Genomic DNA, 27,437 nt, shown 5'->3' with positions numbered 1-27,437 from the left:
CACAAAGAGTGGGTCCCTTTTTAACTTTTGTTAGAATGGTGGTCTATTCTCAGGGGAGCCCAAGTACAGTTGGGATGGTAGGAAGAGCATAAACATGATCTCTTGGCTTGCAATTTTCCCGAGAAGGTATTACAGTTGTGGAAAATACAATGGATTTTGAAATGGAAGTTCTCCAGCTAAGTTAGTCTTTGCTGCTCCCAACTTACCTATCCTTCTTGTACTCTTGTCCCAAGCCTACTGCTGTCTTAATTCTCTCCTGGCAGGTCTGAAGCAAATGTCATGTAAGGAAAACTTAGTGAAGAACTGCCTGCTTTTGGAGTGGATCCTCTCCTTTATTTCATTTCTTTAGATTCCAAAAGGGATGTATTACTTTGGGCAACACTTATGAATTGACATAATTTTTATTATTTCTTCTTATGTATCTCCCCCCGCCTTAACCATCTGCTGATGTTTTTTCTTTTCCTGTCCTTGGTCCTTATTTTAGTTGACCCAAATACCAAAGTCTATATCAGTGATGGTGAACCTTTTGAGCTCGGCGTGTCAGCATTTTGAAAAACCCTAACTTAACTCTGGTGCCGTGTCACATATAGAAATTTTTTGATATTTGCAACCATAGGAAAATAAAGACTTATATTTTTGATATTTATTTTATAGATTTAAATGCCATTTAACAAAGAAAAATCAACCAAAAAAAATGAGTTCGCGTGTCACCTCTGACGCGCGTGTCATAGGTTCGCCATCACTGGTCTATATCATCAGTGCTGTTTCTTGAGATGTTGTTTTTGTTGTAAAATCAAAGTACTACTTTATTAAATGAGTTATTTTACACATTATGAACATCAATATAATTACAACTGTAAACAAATTTTATAACAAGGATGGACTGATTTTCACATTTCCAAATTAGAGTCAACTGTACATTTACACAGAATTGTCTTTGCATGAAGCCCAAAAGGGAACAGCATAAAAATGAGTGTTTCTATAGCCCCTTTATTTTTGCTGATCAACAGTTTGTTAGAAAAGCAGCTGCAAGTTTGCTACCTAAGGACTGAGACAGTAGAAGAGTCAAAGTTGTCATGAATTCACCTGTAAATAACTTTATGCCTGGACATCAGCCAATTCTGGAGGGAGTAGAGTCTTAGGATGCTTGCTCTCAAAGTGCTGCTTGAAGGTCTCAGGGTCTGGCATTTGTGTCCTACAGACAGTGCAGGTATAGATTAAGGCAGCTTTGGCAGCAGCCTTTTGGTCATGTCCTTGTTTCTTCTTTTGTCCGGAATGCTTTTTGTCATTTTTCTGCTGAGACTGAATCGTCTGCTGTCCACGAGCCATATCCGGGCAGGAACAGTCTTGTGTCCGAGGTGAGAGACCTCACAGCGCGAAGGGGCTGGTGGAGGTGTCCGGAGGCAGAGGAAAGGGGAGAGCGCCCAGCACGGTTTCGGTCTCCTCCACCCACTGTGGAGGGGAAAGAGGAGCCACCGCTGCGGGCGCCCCCCGCCGCCTCAGCCTTGGGAAGGCCACTCGAGATGTTGTCTATTTTTTCTTTGGGTTAGTGTTTCCCAGAGAGGTTGAATGCATGTACATGTGCAGTTCTTTCCAGGGCCTTTTTTTTTTTTTTTTAAAAAAAACACCTATTACTCTAATATTTAATATTAACTAACTAATGCTATTCCTTTTTAAGGCTCAACTCCAGCTTTGAGCCATCTCTCAGAAAGTGGCCTAACCTCATCGCCACCCTGAACGCAATGGGGAGTCACTGGGACCTCAGTCGTATGAAGATCTCTATCCTTCAGCTTTTCAGGACCTAACCGGTACAGCGGAGAAAAAAGGGAAGCCTCATTTCCCTTGCGTGGTCTCCTTTCTGGGAGGGGCTAGGCATGCGTTGGGCGGGCACTTGTTCCAGCATCCCAGGGAGAAAAACGCCACAGCTTTCCCCGCCCCCTGAAAAGAGCCATTCTCCAGGTGGGTCCCTTTCCCAGCCCGGGGCGGAGAGCAAAGACCCTCCTCCCGTGCGGGGTGCGCTCGACTGGCGCGGGCCCCAGCCCTCTCTGGCCCGGCAGCGGGGCGGAGCAGACGACCCCCTGCAGGGCGGGAGGTGCGCGGTGTTTTTCACCAGGTGAGGCGGGGGCGGGGCAGGGGCGGGGCCAGGGTGAGACCCCAGGCTCCGATTGGTCCGCGTCGCGCCTGTCTCCATGTGCCGCGCCGCTGAGGCACAACATTCAAGTCCGGGGGCGGGGCCGGCGGCGCCAGGAGGAAGAGGCCTCGTAGCAGCTGTGGGGCGTGGGGGCGGTGGCGGCGGCGGCCAAGGCCAAGGCTGAGGCAGCGAAGGCTGCGGTGAAGGCAGCGGCGCCCGGACCGGGGACAGTGCTCCGACGGGCCCTCTTCCAGGCCCGATGGAGGCGGCAGCGGGCGCGGGCTGCGGCTCTGGGCCGCCGCTGCTGCTGAGCGAGGGCGAGCAGCAGTGCTACTCAGAGCTCTTCGCGCGCTGCACCGGCGCTGCAAGCGGGGGCCCCGGGTCCGGCCCCCCTGAGGCCTCCCGGGCCGCCCCCAGCGCAGCCACCGCAGCCGCGGGGCCCGTGGCCGACCTGTTTCGGGCGTCGCAGCTTCCCGCTGAGACGCTGCACCAGGTAGGTCCTCGTGCCCCTGCGGGTCTGTGGGGATCATTTCTGTAGGGACAAGGGGTGGGGCGACAGGGTTGCTCACAGGGACCCGGAGGCCTCGACCAGGTGGCAAGGAAGGGGCTTCACAGCCGGGAACGGAGACGGAGCTCGTGTTCCCGGGGGACACCAGCTTCCTCTGCAGCACAGCAGTGCTGGGTGCGCTCACCGTCCTCCTCCCCTGAGGCGGACTGGTACTCCCTCCCCTCCTCCAGCCATTTCTGGGGCTCTGCAGCCACCTAGACCCAAAGTTTGCCTTGTTCTGGAAGTGGTGTTTGTTTTGGCTGGTGACTAGTTTAACCTCTGCTCCAGGTTCCTGCCCTTCCCTCTCCTGGGTGGGTGGGAAGGGGTGGGCGCTTGGGGTGCTTGCTGGGATTTGAACTTGAAGGATGTCTGATGTGTGTGTCTAGGGCCCGGGGCCCAAGACTAAATGTTGCCCCTCTCTCTATGTATATATCTACCCTATATATTGCCTACTAACATATTTCTGAAAATTAGTATTAAACTGGAAAGCCATATTGACAAGTTGCAGAGTGTGGACACAGGCTGCAAGAGAACATCTGGCAGGGCAGAGCAACCTTCCAATTTAGGGCTAGAGGTGGACCCAGAGGTCCAGTGTGGAGGACAGCTGTATTGCCCACATTATCATTGCTTGGACTTGGAAATAGAATTGGAAAGTAATGTGTGTCACAGCTACCTCTTTTTGGCTGCTCCAAACCTGGAAAACAAGGAGGGGATGATCCACAGCAGATGCTGTTTTTGTTTTGTGCTTTCCTTGGAGCTTGGAGAAAGACAACTTGATAAGCACATTATCTTTTGATGTTACTGGCACTAAGTGGTGATGAGATTCTTAATATCAGGCCCAGAACGTGAAATGAAACTTTTGTTAAAAGCAATAGCCAATATGAAGTTAACATCAATGGAATATTTAGAGTGTACTCTAAAATCTAATTCCAAAGGCGCACTGAGGGTTTTATGGTTCACTTGCAATATCATTGTTTGTAGGTATTTTTTATACTGCTGGAGCATGATTATACCTGTATGTGAGCATAACTTTAGCCATTCTGTAATCTTTCACCTTTTAGAATTCAGGATTTCTGAAGATATAATTAGTATTCACGGAATTTAGCATGGCTGATTGTCCCTTAAAAAGTCCTTGAAAATGATGATGGAAAGAGACATGCCTTGGAGTGGTAAACACAATACAATATACGGATGATATATTGTAGAATTGTATGCCTGAAACCTGTATCATATTATTAACCAATGCCACCCCAATAAATTAAAAAAGTCCTTGATATGTAGACAGTTGTGCCACTGCTATTGAGCAGTTGAGTTGGACCAGGTAGAGAAAAAGTCAGTGCCTTCAAACACAGACCATGGTTATTACATCAGGCCCTCAGAATACTTCCAAGCATCATCAATTTATTAAACGCTGTCACTACTTCTCCACTGAAAGAGGAATAAGTGACAGACCACACAGCTGGGCACCTATTAAAGCTTATGTTGTTAGGTAATGCATGGAGTGTGAGAAGGTGTGTAGATTAAATCTGAGTATGTTGATTAAATCTGCTCCTTAGGAGCTGGGGAGAGGGCTTTCCTGGTGTTAGAACCCATGCTCCCTTGAGGTATAGGTAATTTGAGAAGAACCCAAGGCACAGTGCCTTTGCATGAATGAGATTCTATTCTTAATGTTCACTGGAAATCTGCTTGCAAAAAGACTGGCAAAGGGGGATCAGCAGATTGCTTGTAGTAAATCTCAGAGCTTTAAGCTACCCCTTTCAGCCTAGCAAAACAAAATGCTCCCTTCCCCATTAACCTAACACAATTGGAGTAATCCAGTATTTCTTTAAAACATATGTTTTTATTGATTTTCAGAGCGGGAGAGGGAGAGAGAGACAGAAACATCAATGATGAAAGACAATCATCTATCAGCTGCCTCCTGCACGCCCTGCACTGGGGATCGAACTGGTAACCCGCACATGTGCTCTGGCCAAGGGAATCGAATTGTGACCTCTTGGTTCATGGGTTGATGTTCAACCACTGAGCTGCCACACCAGCTGGGCTCCAATATTGTTTTTACAGGTGAAAATAAACAGGAAAGGCATCCTGGACAGGGAAATGTAATTAGAAGAGATTAAAACAAAGCGAGCAGCCAACAGCCACTAATTTTTACCAACCACTTTGGTGTTGTGTGGTGGTATATGTCTGAGTATGTATATGTGTGTCTGTGCACACACATTCTTCATTCACTTTGAGTTGCACTGAGCTACACTGTAGGTATATTAGCTTCTCTCTCTTTCTCTCTCTCTTCTTTTGTCTTTCAATATGTTTTTATTGATTTCAGAGAGAGGGAGGAAGAGGGAGAGAAGGATAGAAACATCAATGTCAAGAAAGAATCACTGATCAGCTGCCTCCTGCACGCCCCCTACTGGGGATGAAGCCACAAACTGGGAATCGAACCCTGACCTCCTGGTTCATGGGTCAATGCTCAACCACTGAGCAACACCGGCTGGGCAACATTAGCCATTTTTTTAAAAAAATATTTATATGTAAGTTCAGGATTAAGTGGCCCAACAGGTATAACTGCTCAAATCATGAAGGCAGTAACCAGCTCAGGTAGTTTCTATAGTAACAGTCAGATGTTCTCCTTAATAAGCATACAATTAAGGTTACCATAATGTTTCAGGAAGGGCAAAAATCTTATCTGGATTAAGTGTTCTATAAAAATACTTAATTTTTTCTTCTCCTTGGAATAAAAATAAACCACTACACCTGCTACTTTGTTATGGAAGTGAATTATCTTAGGAATTTTTTTCAGTTGAAATATATAGTATTTACTAAATATATATATTTTAATAGACTATTCAGAGCAGTTTGGGGTTCACAGCAAAACTGAAGGGAAGGTACAGAGTTCCCATATGCCCCTCACCCCCACACCTGCACAGCTATTCCCATGATCAGAATGCCCCATCAGAGTAGTACATTTGTTACAATTGATGAACCTACATTAGCACATCATAATCACCCAGAGTTCATAGTTTATATTATGATTCACTCTTGGTGATGTGCAATTTATGGGTTTGGGCAAATGTATAATGACATGTATCCATCATTATAATGTCATACAGAGTATTTTCACTGCCCTACAATCTGGTATGCTCCATCTCTGTGCTTCATCTCTTCCTCTTACCCCCAACCCTTGGCAGGCAACTGATCTTGTAAAAAATATATATTTTTATTGATCTCAGAGAGGAAGGGAGAGGGAAAGAGAGACAGAAACATCAATGGTGAGGGAGAATCATTGATCAGCTGCTTCCTCCATGCCCTGCACTGGGGATCAAGCCCACAACCTGGGCATGTGCCCTGACTGGGAATCAAACCTCAACCTCCTGGTTCAGAGATCATCACTCAACCACTGATCCACACTGGTTGGGCATGCAACTGATCTTTTTACTGTTTCCATAGTTTTGCCTTTTTCAGATTGTCATATAGTGGAATCACACAGTATGTAATCTTTTCAGATTGGTTTCTTTCATTTAGTGATATGCATTTAAGATTCTTCCATATCTTTTCATAGCTTGATGGCTTATTTCTTTTTAGTGATGAATAATATTTTATTGTCTGGATGTACCAGAGTTTATTTATCCATCCACCAGTTAGAGGACATCTAGGTGGCTTGTAACTTTGGCGATTATGGATAAAGTTGCTATAAACATCTGTGTGTGCTTAGGTTTTCAAATCCTTTGTGTAAATACCAAGGATCATGATTGCTGGATCATATGGTAAAAGTATGTTTAGTTTTATAAGGAATTGCCAAACTGTTTTTGAAAGTGGACGTACCATTTTGCAACCCCCCTAGCAATGAATAAGAGTTCTTGCTATTCCACATTCTTGAGAGCATTTGTTGTCAGTTTTCAAGATTTTGACTATTTTAATGGGTATGTAGTTGTATCTCATTGTTCTTTTTATTTTATTTTTGGTTAATCCTCACCCGAGGATATTTTTTCCATTGATTTTCAGAGAGAGTAGAAGGGAGGGAGGGAGAGAGGGAGAGGGGGAGGGAGGGAATGAGGCAAGGAGGGGAAGAGAGAAAGAAACTCACATTGATTTGTTACCTCCCATGGATCGAACCTGCAACCCAAGTTCGTGCCCTTGACAGGGTATTAGACCTGCCAACCTTGGGTGTGCAGGGCGACACTCTAACCACTGAACACACTGGCCAGGGCTCATTGTTCTTTTAATTTGCAATTCCCTAATGACATATGATTTTGAGTATCTTTTCATGTGCATATTTGCCATCTTGAATTATTTTAATGCATCGAAATAGCCTATTTTTTTTTATTTTTTTATTTTTTTTAATTAAATCTTTATTGTTCAGATTATTACATTTGTTCCTCTTTTTTTTCCCCCCCATAACTCCCCTCCTCCCAGTTCCCGCCCCACCCTCCGCCCTCACTCACCACCCACTGTCCTCATCCATAGGTGCACGATTTTTGTCCAGTCTCTTCCCACATCTCCCACACCCCTTTCCCCCCCAAGAATAGTCAGTCCATTCCCTTTCTATGTCCCTGATTCTATTATAATCAACAGTTCATTCTGTTCATCAGATTATTTATTCACTTGATTCTTAGATTCACTTGTTGATAGATGTGTATTTGTTGTTCATAATTTGTATCTTTACCTTTTTCTTCCTCTTCCTCTTCTTAAAGGATACCTTTCAGCATTTCATATAATCCTGGTTTGGTGGTGATGAACTCCTTTAGCTTTTCCTTATCTGTGAAGCTCTTTATCTGACCTTCAATTCTGAATGATAACTTTGCTGGATAAAGTAATCTTGGTTGTAGGTTCTTGGTATTCATCACTTTGAATATTTCTTGCCACTCCCTTCTGGCCTGCAAAGTTTCTGTTGAGAAATCAGCTGACAGTCGTATGGGTATTCCCTTGTAGGTAACTGAGTTTCTTTCTCTTGCTGTTTTTAAGATTCTTTCTTTATCTTTTGCTCTTGGCATTTTAATTATGATGTGTCTTGGTGTGGTCCTCTTTGGATTCCTTTTGTTTGGGGTTCTCCGTGCTTCTTGGACCTGTAAGTCCATTTCTTTCACCAGGTGGGGGAAGTTTTCTGTCATTATTTCTTCAAATAGGTTTTCAATATCTTGCTCTCTCTCATCTTCTGGCACCCCTATAATTCTGATGTTGGTACGCTTGAAGCTGTCCCAGAGGCTCCTTACACTATCCTCGCATTTTTGGATTCTTTTTTCATTTTGCTTTTCCGGTTGGATGTTTTTTGTTTCCTCGCATTTCAAATCATTGACTTGATTCTTGCGCTCCTCTGGTCTGCTGTCGGGCGTCTGTATAATATTCATTATTTCAGTCCGTGTATGCTTAATTTCTAGTTGGTTCCCCAATATAAGATCGAGGGTCTTATTAGTTTTCGTGTAGATCTCATTAAGTTTATCGGCAGCTTCCAAACAGTTCTTGAGAGACCTTAAAAGTGTGGTTCTGAACTCTATATCTTCCTTTGACAATTTTGTCCTGTTTCTTTGTCTCCGCATTTTGTTATGCTTCCTTGGTGCACCCCCTAGTGGTCTTTGTTCGCAGTCTTATAGTTAAATCTTGATTGTTGTAGCTAATTCCAGGGAGGGTTTGACCTCCAGGCCAAGTGGCTATGAGAATCAGCTGTGTCAGCAGTGAGAGAACTTCTGTCCTCTAGGGAGGTGCTAATCTAGCCTTTGCCTGAGGCTATCCGGCAAATGCCTCTGTGCAGGGCGTGGGCAGGGCGGGTCGAACAGGATCAACAGGGTGGGCCGGAGAGAGCAGTTATGGCGGCTCTCAGTCCTGTCCCCAGGGGCTCTGCCTCTCTGAGTCCCAGCACCCGCTGCAAAGCTCGGAGAGAAAGCTGCCCTCGCTCTGACCGAAGCCAGACAGTCCTGCTTCTCCCGTTTGAGTCTGGGTCCCTAAAGACTCGCCCAGATCTGGTGCTCAGAGTCTGCGACTCCCTCCCGATTGAAAACAACAACCGCGCCCTCCGCCGCCAGCCTGCTCCGCGCACTCCGCACCTCAGAATTTGACTTCAGCACTGCGCCTCCTCTGAGTGTCCGTGTGCGTTTCTCTTTCCTCCTAGTTGTAGGACTTCCACTCAGCCAGCGTTCCTGTGGTTCTGGGTGATGTCCGTTCCGTGTTTTAGTTTCACTTTTGAAGTAGTTGTTCAAAGCAGCAAACTCCGGCGTTAACCTATGCCGCCATCTTGGTTCTCTGAAATAGCCTATTTTAAAAGGCCTTTTGGACCCTTTATAGAGTATTTATGTTCATGTGCTGATTCATTTTATTTATTTATTTATTTATTTTTAAAATTTTTTTTTAATTAAATCTTTATTGTTCAGATTATTACATTTGTTCCTCTTTTTTCCCCCCATAACTCCCCTCCTCCCAGTTCCCGCCCCACCCTCCGCCCTCACTCCCCACCCACTGTCCTCATCCATAGGTGCATGATTTTTGTCCAGTCTCTTCCCGAATCTCCCACACCCCTTTCCCCCCCCAGAATAGTCAGTCCATTCCCTTTCTATGTCCCTGATTCTGTTATGATCACCAGATTATTTATTCACTTGATTCTTAGATTCACTTGTTGATAGATGCATGTTTGTTGTTCATAATTTGTATCTTTACCTTTTTCTTCTTCTTCCTCTTCCTAAAGGATACCTTTCAGCGTTTCATATAATACTGGTTTGGTGGTGATGAACTCCTTTAGCTTTTCCTTATCTCTGAAGCTCTTTATCTGACCTTCAGTTCTGAATGATAGCTTTGCTGGATAAAGTAATCTTGGTTGTAGGTTCTTGGTATTCATCACTTTGAATATTTCTTGCCATTCCCTTCTGGCCTGCAAAGTTTCTGTTGAGAAATCAGCTGACAGTCGTATGGGTATTCTCTTGTAGGTAACTGAGTTTCTTTCTCTTGCTGCTTTTAAGATTCTCTCGTTGTCTTTTGCTCTTGGCATTTTAATTATGATGTGTCTTGGTGTGGTCCTCTTGGTGTGGATTCCTTTTGTTTGGGGTTCTCAGGGCTTCCTGGACCGGTAAGTCTATTTCTTTCCCCAGGTGGGGAAAGTTTTCTGTCATTATTTCTTCAAATAGGTTTTCAATATCTTGGTCTCTCTCATCTTCTGGCACCCCTATAATTCTGATGTTGGTACGCTTGAAGCTGTCCCAGAGGCTCCTTACACTATCTTTGTATTTTCGGATTCTTTTTTCATTTTACTTTTCCAGTTGGGTGTTTTTTGCTTCTTCACATTTCAAATCTTTGCCTTGATTCTTGCGCTCCTCTGGCCTGCTGTTGGGAGTCTGTATAGTATTCTTTATTTCAGTCAGTGTATGCCTAATTTCTAGTTGGTTCTTTATCGTAACATCGAGGGTCTCATTAGATTTCTTTAGGATCTCACTACATTTATCGGCGGCTTCTAGACAGTTCTTAAGAGACCTTAAAAGTGTGGTTCTGAACTCAATATCCTCCATTGACAGTTTTGTCCTGTTTCTTTGTCTCCGCATTTTTTATGCTTTCTTGGTGCACCCCCTAGTGGTCTTTGTGCGCAGTCTTGTTGTAGTTAAGCCTTGATTGTTGTAGTTAATACTGGGGGGATTTGACCTCCAGGCCAACTGGCTGTGAGAGTCAGCTGTGTCTGCTGTGGGAAAACTTCTGTCCTCTGGGGAGGTGCTAATCTAGCTTTTGCCTGAGGCTATCTGGCAAATGGCTCTGTGCAGGGCTTGGGTGGGGCGGGTCGCACGGGATCAACAGGGCGGGCGGAGTGAGCAGTTATGGCTGCTCTCAGTTCCGTCCCTAGGGGCTCTGCCTCACAGAGTCCCAGCAACCGCTGCAAACCTCGGAGGGAAAGCTACCTTCGAGTTCCGACCGAGGCCAGACAGTCCCGCTTCTCCCGTTTGAGTCTGGGTCCCTAGAGACTCGCCCGGATCTGGAGCTCAGAGTCTGAAACTCCCTCCCGATTGAAAACAACAACCGCGCCCTCCGCTGCCAGCCCACTCCGCGTGCGCAAGCCGCACCTGAGTATTTCACTTCAGCACTGCTCCTCCTCTGAGTCTGGGGATGATATTCTCTTTCCTCCTAGTTATAGAATTTCCACTCAGCCAGCCTTCCTGTGGTTCTGGATGATGTTCGTTCCGTCTTTTAGGTGTACCCTTGAATTGGTTGTTCGAGGCAGCAATCTCCAGTGTTAACCTATGCCGCCATCTTGGTTTCTCCTCATGTGCTGATTCATTTTAAAAGCAGGATTTTAGTATTAGCTAGAAAAACGGTAGAATGAAACTCTTAAATTAAAAAAGGAGAATATCAATGTCTGAGAAACAGGTAAATAGTTTTTGTTAAATACTTTAAGACAAAGAACTAGAAATGTTGGAGTTATGGGTTTCCCAGGTTGTGAAGTATCTCATTGGTATTCAATGGCTAGCATTTTATTAGAAGGCATAGGGTGTGATGGGAATCAGGTTTGGGTTTGAAGGGTATTTGAGTCATTTGAGATTCTATTGTGCATCAGATAGACACTGTTCTAACCGCTACAGTTATAGCAATGAATCAAACACAAATCCCTGTCCTCATGGAGCTTATATTCCAATGCCAATGTTTTTATTCTTCAGTTTGAGTAAGAAAATATTTGAAATATGGCATCTAGAAAAAAATGTTTACCTTAAACTGGCAACTTTTGTGTATGACATAATGAATTAACAGACTTTATAGAGTCCTTTATAATATCTATCTCTTAGGATGGTATCTTAGTCTCTGGGGATGATGTGCATATTTCAAGCAGTCATAATTATTTTTTATGATAGTTAACTCTTTTTTTGTTTTGAAATATTGTCTTTATTTTTCATTGAGATATAATTGACATATATAGCATTATGTTAGTTTCAGGTATACAACATAATCATTTTATATTTGTATATATTGTGAAATGATTACCACAGTAAGTCTAGTTAACATCCATCACCACATACTTACAAATTTTTTTCTTGTGATGAGATTATTTGATTTACCCTCTTAGCAACTTCCTGGTATACAGTACAATGTTATTAACTACTAGAGGCCCGGTGCATGAGATTCATGCACTGGGGGAGGGAGTCCCTCAGCTCGGCCTGTGCCCTCTTGAAGTCCAGGACCCCTGAGGGGATGTCTGTCGAGCCCACAACCCGGGCATGTGCCTTTGACTGGAATCAAACCCGGGACCCTTCAGTCCGTAGGCCAACACTCTATCCACTGAGCCAAACCAGCTAGGGCTATGTCTCCTTTTAAAAAATCTATGATGAGGGAGGGAGGGAGGGAGGGGGAGAGAGAGAGAGAGAGAGAGAGAGAGAGAGAGAGAGAGAGAGAGAGATAGATATTGAGATTTGTTGTTCTTCATTGGTTGTTTTTTGTACATGCCCTGACTAGAGATCAAATCCACAACCTTGGCGTATCGTAATGACACTCTAACCAACTGAGCTACCTGGCCAGGGCCTTATGTTTCCTTTTTAAAAATCTTCATTACCCACTCATAATTATGGTGTTGTAGAGACCTTCATGCCTAAGGAAAGTAGGTGGCATTTTTCTTTATATAGAATCATATGACAGGGGGACTGTTCTAAACATGGACAAATATTAAAAATGCCTTTATAGATACCAAAATGCACACTGATATTCTTGAGAGTGTTAGAGGATCTTTATTAGGCTTTCATAGGCCTGCTTTTTTCTCATATTTTTTAAAATGGAAAATTTCAAACAAACAAGTGGATGGAAAAGTACATTAAACTCGTCTGCACTTGTCACCCAGGCTGAATAACCATCAATACATGATTAATTCTATTCTATCTGCATTCCCACCTTTGTTCCCTTCCCCTTCTATTATCCTGAAGAAAATCTCAGACATCATATGATTCATAGGTTTTATATTTAAGGAAGAAATCTGGGGTTGGTTAGAGGAGATGAAACATCCAGGGATTTAATATGGTCAGAAAAGTAACTCTGGTCTATGGTCAAATGGCAAGACTGATTGATGGTTCCACGCAATCAAGCCATTGGCAGTCTTTAAGATAAAAATGTTTGAGAACTGATTTAGAATAATTGGGGAAACCAACAGGGAGATGGAAAAAGTAACAAGGTGAAGACTAGAAATATAAGATGGATTTGAAGATTGTCCTAGTTTCATACTCATAACTAGGGACTGCCCTACTTTAAGGATATAGAAAATTGATTTTGAGGAAATCTTGACTTGTTTCACTAATTATTGGTAACTTTTTGAAAAATATATTTTTATTGATTTCAGAGAGGAAGGGAGAGGAAGAGATGCCCCGCTGGTGTGGCTCAGTGGTTGAGTGTCAACCTATGAACCAGGAGGTCACGGTTCGATTCCCAGTTAGGGCATATGCCGGGGTTGTGGGCTTGATCCCCAGTGTGGGGTGTGCAGGAGACAGTTGATCAATGATTCTCTCTCATCATTGATGTTTCTTTTTTTAAAAAAAATATTTTTATTGATTTCAGAGAGGAAGGGAGAGAGAGATAGAAACACTAGCCGAAACCGGTTTGGCTCAGTGGATAGAGCGTCGGCCTGTGGACTGAAAGGTCCCAGGTTCAATTCCGGTCAAGGGCACGTACCTGGGTTGCGGGCACATCTCCAGTAGGAGATGTGCAGGAGGCTGCTGATCGATGTTTCTAACTCTCTATCTCTCTCCCTTCCTCTCTGTAAAAAATCAATAAAATATATTAAAAAAAAAGAAACACTAATGATGAGAGAGAATCATTGATTGGCTGCCTTCTGCACACTCCACACTGTGGATCGAGCCCACAACCATGGCATGTGCCCTGACCGGGAATCAAACTGTGACCTCCTGGTTCATAAGTCGTTCAACCACTGAGACACACTGGCCGGGCATTACTGGTTAATTTTTAAAGAGGGTTTGGGTCCTATACAGGTTTGTGAAACTTTCTATGTTTTCTAAAGGCAAGCATTTAGTATTTTGTATTATATAATTCTCTTCTTTGGTGCATGTCTATGGGTGGGCAACTGTCTTAGTCTGTTTGGGCTGCTATAACAGTTGCAACAAACTGGTTGCTTATAGATACAGATATTTATTGCTCACAGTTCTGGAGGCTGGAGGTCCAAGATCTGCATATTTGTGGTCTGGTGAAGGCCCTTCATGGTACATAGCTGGTGCCTTCTTGTCCTGTCCTCACATAGTGGAAAGGGCTAAAGAGCTTTCTGGCCTCTTACTACAAGGGCACTAATTCCACTCATGAGGACTCCACCCTCCTGGCCTAAGCATTTCCCAAAGGCCCCATTTTCTTATACCATCATGTCAGGCATTAGGATTTCAACATACGAATTTTGGGGGGACAAACATTCAGATCATAGCGGCAACCAACTAACCTGGGTTGCTCCAGACTGAGGTGTTTACTGGGATGTGGAGATTTCAGTTTTCAAACCAGGACAGTTCTATGCAAACTAGGATGGTCATCCCGCGCCCCCCCCCCGCCCCCCCCATTGGTTACTGCATTAGTTACCTATTACTTTATAATGAATTTCCATTAATTTAAATTGCAGCTTTAAACAATACATTTATTATCTTATTATTTCTGCGGGTCAGGAGTCCTGACATAGCTTAACTGGGTCTTCAGCTCAGAGTTTTACAAGGCCGAAATCAAGGTGTTGGCTGAACAGCATTCCTTTCTGGAGCTTGGAGACCTCTTCCAAGCTCATGTGGTTGTTAGTACAATTCAGTTCCTTGTGATTTTAGGACTAAAGCCCTCAGCTCCTAGAGGCCACCCCGCAGTTCCTTGCCACGTGGTCCTCTCGATAGGCAGTTCATAACATGCCTGTTTGCTCCTCTGAGATCAGCAGGAGATTCTCTCCAGTTGACTTAGATGAGTGACATCCCATCACCTTTGCCATATTCTGTTGGTTAGAAGCAAGTCACAGGTTCTGTCTGCACTCAAGGGGAGAGAATTCTACAAAAGCGCAGACACCAGGAAGTGAGAATTATTCGGGGTGAGAGGCACCTTAGGGTCTTTCCACCACACTTGCCTTTCAGAGTTTTCTGAAGCAGAAAATTATTCTGATTAGTTTTTATGTGGCCAGAATATCTATCTATCTATCGATCTATCTATCTATCTATCATCTATCTATCTATCTATCTATCTATCTATCATCTATCTTCACCACTCATTTCAAATTTCTTTATCTTTCTAAAAACACTTCCACTTCCATACATAATTCATTTTCTTATGCCAAGTAGAACTGATATATATATATATATATATATATATATATATATATATATATATCTTCTAAGTTATTATTTCCAATTTTAGCCTTTAGGCAGTTTGTTTTTCCTCTCAACTAGTAGGAGGCAGGAAAAAAGTGATGTGAATGCCCTGCATGCCCACTCTAGCACAGAATACTCTAAAGCAGGGTCCAGTTCAGGGGCTGTGAATTTAGATGTGGGAAAAATACATCTTTATACTAACCTCTGACTGAAATTGAGTATTTCTTTCTATTAAGCATGTACACAACAAACCACAGTAGGATTAGCAGTACCTGTGACCTTATCACCTACAGAAATAGGATATTTAAAAAATCATATCACAATTGTTTCAAATAATTCAATGACAGTTTACAATAGTTTAGACACATTGGCTGATCTTACTCATTGTGTTAATAAAGAAACAAATGTGGGAGGAGAACCAAGATGGCGGCATAGGTTAACGCCGGAGTTTGCTGCTTTGAACAACTACTTCAAAAGTGAAACTAAAACACGGAACGGACATCACCCAGAACCACAGGAACGCTGGCTGAGTGGAAGTCCTACAACTAGGAGGAAAGAGAAACGCACACGGACACTCAGAGGAGGCGCAGTGGTGAAGTCAAATTCTGAGGTGCGGAGTGCGCGGAGCGGGCTGGCGGCGGAGGGCGCGGTTGTTGTTTTCAATCGGGAGGGAGTCGCAGTCTCTGAGCACCAGATCCGGGCGAGTCCTTAGGGACCCAGACTCAAACGGGAGAAGCGGGACTGTCTGGCTTCGGTCAGAGCGAGTGCAGCTTTCTCTCCCAGCTTTGCAGTGGGTGCTGGGACTCAGAAAGGCAGAGCCCCTGGGGACAGGACTGAGAGCTGCCATAACTGCTCTCTCCGGCCCACCCTGTTGATCCTGTGCGACCCACCCCGCCCAAGCCCTGCACAGAGGCATTTGCCGGATAGCCTCAGGCAAAGGCTAGATTAGCACCTCCCTAGAGGACAGAAGTTCTCTCACTGCTGACACAGCTGATTCTCATAGCCACTTGGCCTGGAGGTCAAACCCTCCCTGGAATTAGCTACAACAATCAAGATTTAACTATAAGACTGCGAACAAAGACCACTAGGGGGTACACCAAGGAAGCATAACAAAATGCGGAGACAAAGAAACAGGACAAAATTGTCAATGGAAGATATAGAGTTCAGAACCACACTTTTAAGGTCTCTCAAGAACTGTTTAGAAGCTGTCGATAAACTTAATGAGATCTACATGAAAACTAATAAGACCCTCGATCTTATATTGGGGAACCAACTAGAAATTAAGCATACACGGACTGAAATAACGAATATTATACAGACGCCCGACAGCAGACCAGAGGAGCGCAAGAATCAAGTCAATGATTTGAAATGCGAGGAAGCAAAAAACATCCAACCGGAAAAGCAAAATGAAAAAAGAATCCAAAAATGCGAGGATAGTGTAAGGAGCCTCTGGGACAGCTTCAAGCGTACCAACATCAGAATTATAGGGGTGCCAGAAGATGAGAGAGAGCAAGATATTGAAAACCTATTTGAAGAAATAATGACAGAAAACTTCCCCCACCTGGTGAAAGAAATGGACTTACAGGTCCAAGAAGCGCGGAGAACCCCAAACAAAAGGAATCCAAAGAGGACCACACCAAGACACATCATAATTAAAATGCCAAGAGCAAAAGATAAAGAGAGAATCTTAAAAACAGCAAGAGAAAGAAACTCAGTTACCTACAAGGGAATACCCATACGACTGTCAGCTGATTTCTCAACAGAAACTTTGCAGGCCAGAAGGGAGTGGCAAGAAATATTCAAAGTGATGAATACCAAGAACCTACAACCAAGATTACTTTATCCAGCAAAGCTATCATTCAGAATTGAAGGTCAGATAAAGAGCTTCACAGATAAGGAAAAGCTAAAGGAGTTCATCACCACCAAACCAGGATTATATGAAATGCTGAAAGGTATCCTTTAAGAAGAGGAAGAGGAAGAAAAAGGTAAAGATACACATTATGAACAACAAATATGCATCTATCAACAAGTGAATCTAAGAATCAAGTGAATAAATAATCTGATGAACAGAATGAACTGTTGATTATAATAGAATCAGGGACATAGAAAGGGAATGGACTGACTATTCTTGGGGGGGAAAGGGGTGTGGGAGATGTGGGAAGAGACTGGACAAAAATCGTGCACCTATGGATGAGGACAGTGGGTGGGGAGTGAGGGCGGAGGGTGGGGCGGGAACTGGGAGGAGGGGAGTTATGGGGGGGAAAAAAAGAGGAACAAATGTAATAATCTGAACAATAAAGATTTAATTTAAAAAAAAAAGAAACAAATGTGTTACTACCAGAAACTTGTTTTTTAATATTTTGATAGCTGCATTTCAATATATTTTGTCTGTACTAATAATGCTATGTATTTTAAATGTTTAATTCTATGCATTTAAAAACATTCTGAGAAGAGGTACATGTAGACTGCCAAACGGGGCCACAGCACAAAAATGGTTAAGAAGCCCTGCTCTGAGGTGTCAGGACTAGAAATTCCAGTTTTCGGAGTTCATTATTTCCAAAGTCAGAATGGCAGTAGCACTACTGGCCAGCCCAGGTCCCTCCCCCTCTAGTCCGTCTTACAAGGGGAAAGGAAGCCCAGAGTGAATGAATGCTCTGCTTCCTCTATGACAGCGGTTCTCAACCTTCCTAATGCCGCGACCCTTTAATACAGTTCCTCATGTTGTGGTGACCCCCAACCATAAAATTATTTTTGTTGCTACTTCATAACTGTAATTTTGCTACTGTTATGAATCGTCATGTAAATATCTGATATGCAGGATGTATTTTCATTGTTACAAATTGAACATAATTAAAGCATAGTGATTAATCACAAAACAATATGTAATTATATATGTGTTTTCCGATGGTCTTAGGCGACCCCTGTGAAAGGGTCGTTCCACCCCCAAAGGGGTTGCGACCCACAGGTTGAGAACCGCTGCTCTAGGACCTTACGCTGCAGTCTCTGCAGACCCTGTTGTCCTGGCCCTGAGCTCTCTGTGCTCTTGACCTTTCTATCTGGCCCTCTCAGCTCCGTCTCACTCCAGAGAGTCCCTTTGGAGCAGGTGCCAGCTGGCTGTTGGGCCTCTTTTATTTACCACTAATAGTTCTACTTCTAAGACTGGCTGGACCATGACTTGAAGGAAGAAGTGATTTTTAAGTGACTAGAGAAACCTAGCTATCTTTAGAATTAATTCATGAACAGGAGAGGTTATTAACATTAGGCTAATAGTAAATGTTTGTTTTGAGTTAATTCATTTCTAACACTTTGCCATTGGTTTACAGAAAAATATCTTTGTTCAGCCTCCTGGGGGTAATTAAGTGGTTCACCTGTGTTAATTTCCTGACTAATTGAAGTATACCAATAAATGCCAGCAATTTCAAATTGTTTTTTTTTAAAGCAGACTTTCTTAAATGTGTAATGTTTGCCCCATGCCTGCAAAAGAACATATTTAATACAATAATCTCTTTGTTTCTCCCTTAGTTCATGGTCAGCCTTGTGAAAAACATGATTATATGTGAACAGCTTTTTGTCCCTGGAGATGTTTGGTGTGCTTGCTTTTTTTTTTTTTTTCTTTAGGATCTCTTTCAAATTTAAAATGTTTCAATTCCTTTCCTTTGCGAACACCCTGGTACCGTCATAGTTCTACTACTGAGAGATGGCAATGGAAGTAAAGCAGGTGCACTTTAGCATGTCTATGTTTTAGATTCTAATTTATTCATTGTTCTAGATCAAGGGTTCTCTACCTCAGCACTGTCAACACTTTGGTCTGTGTCAGGATGTCTAGCAGCACCCCTAATTTCTACCCATTAGATGCCAGTATCTGTCCCTACCCTAGGTGCTAAAACAAAAAAATGTTTTCAGACATTGCCAAGTGTCCCCTGCAGCAAAAATGTACTCTGGTTGTAGATATATGATGAAAACCTTCATAGTAGCAGCTACCATTTATTTACTGATTGCCATGTACTTGGCCTTGTCCTATAACTTGGCACAAGTTCATTTTATTTAATTCTCACAACCAAACTACTAGATAGGTATTATTGTCTCCAATTTGAAGAAAACAAAATGGAGGTGCAGAAGTTCAGAACCTTAACCAAGGTCACAGAGATAAGTGACTTCTGGTAATACCTTTCATAATTATTTGGGTTGAGACTCAGTCTTTGTTGAAGGGACAAACTAAAAATGACAGGGAAGTTTCCTGATGCTGCCTTAATGAAGAGGCTATCGATTTCATAGCAATTCTGTGTAAATGTTGGGATTCTTCCTTAAAAGGTGATTGTGTGTGTGTGTGTGTGTGTGTGTGTGTGTGTGTGTGTGTGTGAGAGAGAGAGAGAGAGAGAGAGAGAGAGAGAGAGAGTTTTGGGCCATTTTTCCAAGGAGCTTCTGTGGTATGTCTGTGGTATGGTGGAGCCTAGAGACAGCATGGGTCAGCCTAGACCAGCCGTGGGCAAACTACGGCCCGCGGGCCGGATCCGGCCCGTTTGAAATGAATAAAACTATTGAAAAAAAAGACCGTACCCTTTTATGTAATGATGTTTACTTTGAATTTATATTAGTTCACACAAACACTCCATCCATGCTTTTGTTCCAGCCCTCCGGTCCAGTTTAAGAACCCATTGTGGCCCTCGAGTCAAAAAGTTTGCCCACCCCTGGCCTAGGGTCAAAGTTGATCAAACTTTGAAGCCAAGTAAACCATCAGAAATTCAGGACCCTAAAGGGGCGGGGGGTGGGAGACATCTGTAATGCTATCAACAATAATATATGTGTGTGTGTGTGTGTGTGTGTGTGTGTGTGTGTGTATATATATATATATATATATATATATATATATATATATATATATATATACTAGAGGCCCGGTGCACAAAAATTTGTGCACTCGGGGTTGGGAGAGGAGGTCCCTCAGCCTGGCCTGTGCCCTCTCACAGTCTGGGACCCATCAGGAGATAAGGACCTGCTGGTTTAGGCCTGCTCCCGGGTGGCAGAGGGCAGGCCTAATCCTAGGTGTACCCCTGGTCGGGCTCAGAGCAGGGCCCATTGGGGAGTTGGGGCCCCGCCTCCTGTCATGCACAGAGCAGGGCGGATTGGGAGGTTGCGATGCCACCCTCAGTCATGCTCAGGGTAGGGCTGATTGGGGGGTTGGGGCACCACCCCCTGGCACACTCAAGGCAGGGTCCATAGGGAGGTTGCAGCGCCACTCCTGTCATGCACAGAGCAGGGCCGATCAGAGGGTTGGAGCTCCGCACCCTGTCACACTGATCCCGGTGCTGGGAAGCCTCCCTGCTCCGCTGATCCCAGGGCCAGGACGCCTCTCGGCTCCGCTGATCACCGGGGCCGGGAGGCCTCTCGGCTCCGCTGATCACCGGGGCCTCTGACTCCGCTGATCACCGGGGCCGGGAGGCCTCTCGACTCTGCTGATCCCAGGCCCTGAGGCCTCTCTGCCCTGCTGCTTCAGGGCTGTTTGGCTTCGTTCTGCTTGGAGCCTGAGTATGCAAATTAACCGCCATCTTTTAGCTTCTTTAATTGAAACATTGTATCTTTTGGAGTTGTTGCTTCAGGAGCTCAGAGCCCTGCAGCTGCGGGGATCCTTGACTTTCTCCATCGCTGGGGCAACCAAGCCTCCTATTCTCAGCTGCCTGGCTGCCAGCCGCCATCTTGGCTGACAGTTAATTTGCATATCTCGCTGATTAGCCAATGAAAAAGGTATCGGTTGTACGCCAATTACCATTTTTCTCTTTTATTAGTATAGGATATATATATATATATATAAATTCAGAGCCCTGCAGGAAATAGCAAGCTCAGATGGTTTTACTAAAAGCAGGGCCATTGAGGCATAGAGAGACTTGCAACAGCAGGAAGCCAGTGCCTTCCATAGATCTGAGGTGGCCAGGGGAGGGGATGTTGTTGCTGGAGCCCTGAAAGGTGGCTCCCAAACAGACACAGTAGTCTAGAAGAATGCAGCAATTGCTAGAGCTGTGTCCAGGGAGGGAATGGTGTGCTGAGGGGAAGATAACCCACTCTCCTGCCCTCTGATGTGCTGAGGTGCCCCTCACTGTCTTCATCCAAATGGAAGTCAGGGACAGGGGAGCCTGGGTGTTGAAGCTTATAGAGGTCAGCCTCATGGGTAGAGGGGATAAAGAAGGGTTGGGTGTGCCTCAGGAATATATAGAGGGAAGGCCAGCAGAGGCTACAACATGGACTGGGAACCACTGTGTTGAATCCTACAGAAAATGGGGCATGGATTGTGTGGGGAGAGAGGGAAGTCCATTTGTGCCAAGCAAGGTCTGGGTGTATGACCTCTAGGAGGCACAAGAGAGGGCTGGACAGGAGCAACTGACTCATCTGAGCTGCTTTTTGCACTTATCTAGGGAAACCTTGAGGACTATGGGGTTGTCTGTCTGCATTTGGATATGGAGTGTCTGTGCTTTTTGATCAGAGTGGGGCAGTTTCATGAGTTGCAATGCTTGTTCTTGTTCAGAGCATTGGAGATTCTGCCAGAAGTTAGTGGCACATGGTGGAAAGGTCGCATTAGGACCGGAGATGAATTAGTTCAGGGGAGTAGAAAGCATATCCTATATAATAAAAGGCTAATATGCAAATCGACTGAACAGTGGAATGACCAGTTGCTACAACATGCACTGACCACCAGGGGGCAGACACTCAATGCAGGACCTGTCCCCTGGTGGTCAGTGTGCTCCCACAGCGGGAGCCCCGCTCTGCCAGAAGCGAGGCTCACGGCTGGTGAGCACAATGGCAGTGGCGGGAGCCTCTCCCACCTCCACGGCAGCGCTAAGGATGTCTGGACTACTGGCTTAGGCCCACTCCCTGCAGTTGGACATCCCTTGAGGGTTCCCAGACTGAGGGACTCCCCTGCTCCCAGCACATGAATTTCGTGCACTGGGTCTCTAGTTATAACATATAGGGGTATGGCTTTGCATTAGTTTGGCTTTTTTCTTTCCCTGAAGGATAGCATTCCTGTATGTATATATGTGTCTATATAGGATTTCTTTGCTTAGACTCACTAAGACCTATTGAGCAAACTGAGGCCTTACATTTTTTTAAGAATTATCCTCATATACTGTAAAGTAAGGGCAAATGCAAAGAAACAGCTTTGTTCTCTTTTGCATTCTTCATGGGCTAATGTATGTTCTGGAAAACTTGTTGCCATGGCAATGGGATATTATCTATCTCCGTAGGGTACTACATAAAAATAGCTCTTTGTGTTAGAGGCTGATGTTGGTGATAGGTGATTGGGTGAATGTATAGCAGGGTGCTTTGTCAGCATTCCATTGTTTAAAGTTGAGAAATCAAAATGAGTATTGATTTTTTCTCAAAATTAATTAAAAAAATTTTAAACAATCTTTATTGTTGAAAGCATTACAGATTTCCCCTTTTTATCCTCCATTGAACCCCTCCACCCCTCTCCTGCCCCCACCCGAGGCCTTCCCCTGAACTATTGTTTGTTCATGGGCTATGCATATATGCATATAAATTCTTCGGTTAATCTCTTCCCACCTGCTCCTTCCCTCTAAAATACGTCAGTCTGTTGCATGTTTTGATGTCTCTGGATTTTTTAAAATCAGTTTTCAAAATCTAATTTTATCTGGAATAGGCAGGTAGTGGTACTCTATTTAATTGTGAATTATAACCTTCCTTTGCAGGTCTAGTAAATATGATTGGAGCCACCTCTCATGGTGATAAGTAAGTGGCTCTTTCTGGTAGTGCTACAGGGTGTGCAATACAAGATTGGGAAGGGGGACAAGTATAATTCTCTAATTCTTTTTTTAAAAATTTTTTTTATTGATTTCAGAGAGGAAGGGAGAGAGAGATAGAAGTATCAATGATGAGAGAGAATCATTAACTGGCTGTGCCCTGCACACCCCACACCGGGGGGTCGAGCCCGCAACCTGGGCATGTGCCTTGACTGGGAATTGAACTGTGACCTTCTGGTTCATAGATTGATGCTCAACCACTGAGCCATGGCGGCAGGGCTAATTCTCTAATTCTTGAACAGATGTTTCTGCCTAAGTGCCTTGAACTTTAAACCAAGAAGTAACAAGTGGTTAGGTGGAATAGAGGAGCTCTGAGCTGCTTATCAAATATTAACTTCTTGTAGTTTCGCAAATGGAATGGAACAGATCCTTGTTGAAAGTCAGTTCCCCTGTTGGTTTTAGCATTGGCCTCACATGTAGCCAAGGATGGAATCTTGACCCTATTATTAATTTTTCCTTTGAAAAATCCTTTGGGCAATCCTTAGAACAGTAACTTAAACATTTTGTCATGCTCTTATTTTTCTTCTAGAAATTTGTCTTACATTTAAATAATAGCATCCTGGTGCTGAAATAAAATTTACTCTAGTTGTAAGAATTTTAGAAAACTCTCTTGAGAAAATACAATGTATGGCTGGGCATTTTAGACCTAAAAGTCTGATATACATTGTACTACTACTTATTTTCCTTTTTATGTATATATGAATGATAAGTGAAAATATAGGTCTAAAAGAGCTCCTTTAATAAGTCTAAGATAAATGAAAGGTGGTAAAGTATTATGTCATATCTTATTTGGCAATGCTTTGTTAGTGCTACTTAAAATAATGGTGTCTTAGGTTTGAAATGCTGTTATCCTCCTGCTTCTAGCTGTGTTTACACCTTAGCTGGGTCCTTTGTCAGAGTCTGTTGTATGAATTGACTTCTTGGTTTCCACTTCCTGCAGTCACTATTTGTCCATCTGTTTTCTTTTTTATTGATTTTTTATTGATGTGTGTGTGTGTGTGTGTGTGTGTGTGTGTGTGTGTGTGAGAGAGAGAGAGAGAGAGAGAGAGAGAGAGAGAGAGAGAGAGAGAGAGAGATTGATTTGTTGTTCCATTTATTTATGCATTCATTGTTTGCTTCTTGTATGTGCCCTGACTGGGAATCAAATCCACAACCTTGGCTTATAGGGACGATGCTCTAACCAACTGAGCTACTTGGCCAGGGCTCCTTTTGTTTTCTTACCACCATAATTTTGTTCTTTCTTGAGAAATTTCTCTTTTTCTTGTAGGTTTAAGCTTTAAAAAAGCCCTGTATTTTTGTTCTACTGGAGTTTTGAGTGGGAGTAGAGGTTACCATGTATGTGGAATCTAGTAAGGATGTTCAATCAGTCAAGAGACGAGCTTACAGAAAACTTTTATTTTTTATATTTTTACTGATTTTAGAGAGGAAGGAAGAGGGAGAGACAGAAACATCAATGATGAGAGAGAATCATTGATCAGCTGCCTCCTGCACGCCCCCCCACTGGGGATCAAGTTCACCAACCAGGCATGTGCCCTGACTGGGAATCGAATCCTGACTTCCTGGTTCATAGGTCCATGCTCAACCACTGAGCCAAGCCGGCTGGGCCAGAAAATGACTTTTAGAAGAATTACAAAAATGGTATAGAGAATTCTTATATTCCTCACCCTATTCCCTTAATGTTAACATCTTAACATAGTACAGTGATCAAGAACAGGAAATTAACATTGGTACAATATTATTAACTAAAGTATAGACCTTATTTAAATTTCATTAGTTTTTCCACTGGTGGTCTGTTTTTGTTCCAGGATACTATCTAGGATTTCATATTGCATTTAGTTATTTCTCCTTAGACTCACCTAGTCTGTAATAGTTTCTTAATCTTGTCTTTCATGACACTTTTGAAGAGTATTGATCAGAATCTTTCCTCTTGTAAAGTATCTTGGGGGAAATGCTCTGAGGATTATGAAAATAACCTATTTCTCCTCAAACTTTTGCCCATTGATTTTTATTGTTCATTGGTGGATCCACATTCATTTCATTTCATATCATTTCCTAGAGTATTTATGACAAATATTTGATTAAGTAAAATAGAGCTGTACCCTACAAGAAGCAAAGATCAATTACACTAAAGTTCTATCGTATTGGTTAGTGTAACACTAGCAGCTGTGTACCCTAACTTTCAGGGGCTTAACACAATAGAAGCTTTTCTTTCTAGTGTGGGTATTTCTGGTTGTGTAGGTGGTTTTCTGTCATGTAGTGATTCAAGAACCCAGGCTAAACTTTTTATCTTGAAGTAATTTCAAACTGGTGGAAAAGTTACAAAAATATTACCGAGAAATCTGCATACCCTTTACTTAGATTTACTTAACATTTGCCTTATTTTATTTCTTCTTCCATATGTTCCCTCCCTCCCTCCTTCCCTCCCTCCCTCCCTCCCTCCCTTCTTTCCTTCCTTCCTTCCTTCCTTCCTTCCTTCCTTCCTTCCTTCCTTCCTTCCTTCCTTCCTTCCTTCCTTCCTTCCTTCCTTCCTTCCTTCCTTCCTCTGTCATCTATTCATCCTTCCTTCCATCCATCTATCTATACCAAACCATTTGAGATTAAGTTGCTCTTTTATGCCTTAACTAGAGGCCCAGTGCACAAATTCGTGCACCAGTGGGGTCCCTTGGCCTGGCCTGCGGGATCAGGTCGAAACTGGCTCTCTGACATCCCCTGAGGGGTCCCAGATTGCGAGATGGTGCAGGCCAGGCCAAGGGACCTCACTGGTGCATGATTGGGGCCGGGGAGGGACGCAGGAGGTTGGCCAGCCAGGGAGGGACCAAAGGAGGGCTCCAAGGCATGTCTGGCATGTCTCACTCAGTCCCAATCTGCTGGACCCCAGCAGCAAGCTAACCTACCAGTCGGAGCGTCTGTCCCCTGGTAGTCAGTACACATCATAATGACTGGTTGACCGGTTGACTGCCCCCTGGTGATTAGTTCATGTCATAGCGAGCAGTTGAGCAGCCTTAGCATATCATTAGCTTATTACACTTTTATTGGTTCAACGGACGACTGGATGACTGGACACCTAGCATATTGGGAATTTGTTATATAGGACTGGAGGCTTGATGCACGAAATTTGTGCAAGGGGCTTGGCCCTCACAGCCCTGGCTGCCTCAGCCCTCACATCCCTGGCTTTGTCCGGAAGGTGGTCCGGATGGTCATTCTGCTGTTTGGACTAATTAGCATATTAGCTCTTTATTATATACTAGAGGTCTGGTGCATGAATTCATGCATGGGTGGGGTACCTCGGCCTGGCTGATGATTGAGGCCTATCTGGGGGGGGGGGGAGCAGCCTAGGGGGAGGGGACATGGGCAATCAGGGGTGGAGCCAGCAAGAGGGAGGGCCCACGGGAGGTGGGGGGGCCAGTTGGGGCCCAGATCGGGCCGGTTGACTGCGACAGTGTGCGTCATAGCGACTGGTTGTTCTGCCGTTTGGTCACTGGACTTTTATATGTATTACTAGGGGCCCGGTGCACGAAATTCGTGCACTGGGTGTGTGTGTGTGTGCGGGGGGAGTGTCCCTCAGCCCAGCCTGCCCCCTCTCACATACTGGGAGCCCTCAGGCGTTGACCCCCATCACCCTCCAATCGCAGGATCGGCCCCTTGCCCAGGCCTGATGCCTCTGACAGAGGCGTCAGGCCTGGGCAGGGGACCCTCATTTCCCCCCATCACTGGTTCTGCCCCCAGCCCAGGCCTGATGCCTCGGCCAGAGGCATAGACCCCCATCACCCTCCGATCGCCTTATCGGCCCCTTGCCCAGGCCTGACGCCTCCGCCAGAGGTGTCAGGCTTGGACAGGGGACCCTCATCTCCCCCCCGATCACTGGCTCTGGCCCCCGTCCAGGCCTGAGGCCTCTGGCCCAGGAATCATGCCTGGGCAGGGGACCCCCATCTCCCTCTGATCGCTTGCTCCACCCCCCGCCCAAGCCTGACGCCTCTGACCCAGGCTTCAGGCCTGGGCAAGGGGACCATCATATCCCCCCAATCCCCGGCTCCGCCCCCCACCCAGGCCTGATGCCTCGGCCAGAGGAGTTGACCCTCATCACCCTCCGATCACCAATCACCGGGTCAGCCCCTTGACCAGGCCTGAGGCCTCCGGCAGAGGTGTCAGGCCTGGGCAGGGGACCCCCAGCTCCCCGTGGTTGCAGGCTCCGCCCCTGCCCAGGCCTAACACCTCTGGCCTAGGCGTCCAGCCCGGGCAGCGGGGACCCGCAGTGGCAGCGGCCCCGCGATCGTGGGCTCCGCTTTAGGCCCAGGCAAGGGACCCCTAGCTCCCGGGACTGCCAGCTTCGACTGTGCCCAGCTCCCATCGCTGGCTCCACCCCTACTTCCTGCTATCACTGGCCAGGGCGGAAAAGGCACCTGATTCTCCGATCATGGCTGGGGGGCAGGGCCACCTTTGCCCTGCCCCCCAGCTCTTAGCTCCCCCCTGGGTTTCCGATCACTGTCAGTGGCAGGGGGCTTCTTCCTGCTTTCCCTTTCGCCTCCCTGCATTGTGCCTACATATGCAAATTAACCGCCATCTTGTTGGCAGTTAACTGCCAATCTTAGTTGGCAGTTAATTTGCATATAGCCCTGATTAGCCAATGAAAAGGGTATCGTCGTACGCCAATTACCATTTTTCTCTTTTATTAG

General features: G+C 44.7%; 2 protein-coding genes across 7 annotated transcripts in view; one reads left to right on the top strand and one right to left on the bottom strand.

Moving 5' to 3' along the window:
* Positions 1-842: 842 nt before the first annotated feature.
* LOC132223257 (zinc finger protein 706-like) lies at positions 843-1,472 on the bottom strand. The gene has a single exon (XM_059678477.1). The coding sequence runs from the start codon at positions 1,327-1,329 to the stop codon at positions 1,099-1,101; it is 231 nt and encodes a 76-aa protein (XP_059534460.1). The 5' UTR covers positions 1,330-1,472; the 3' UTR covers positions 843-1,098.
* A 768-nt stretch (positions 1,473-2,240) lies between these two features.
* Positions 2,241-27,437, top strand: part of REPS2 (RALBP1 associated Eps domain containing 2) — a 195,265-nt gene continuing 170,068 nt past the window's right edge. For all 6 annotated transcript variants that reach the window (XM_059678506.1, XM_059678507.1, XM_059678510.1 and 3 more), the window contains exon 1: positions 2,241-2,624. In XM_059678506.1, coding sequence (XP_059534489.1) covers positions 2,391-2,624 — 234 coding nt within the window. In that variant the 5' untranslated portion in view covers positions 2,241-2,390. The remainder of the gene's footprint in view (positions 2,625-27,437) is intronic.

This window comes from Myotis daubentonii, chromosome X (assembly GCF_963259705.1).
Source record: "Myotis daubentonii chromosome X, mMyoDau2.1, whole genome shotgun sequence".
Taxonomy (NCBI): Eukaryota; Metazoa; Chordata; class Mammalia; order Chiroptera; family Vespertilionidae; genus Myotis; species Myotis daubentonii.
The sequence above is the reverse complement of the archived record's forward strand: the minus strand, read 5'-3'. Positions and strand labels throughout refer to the sequence as shown.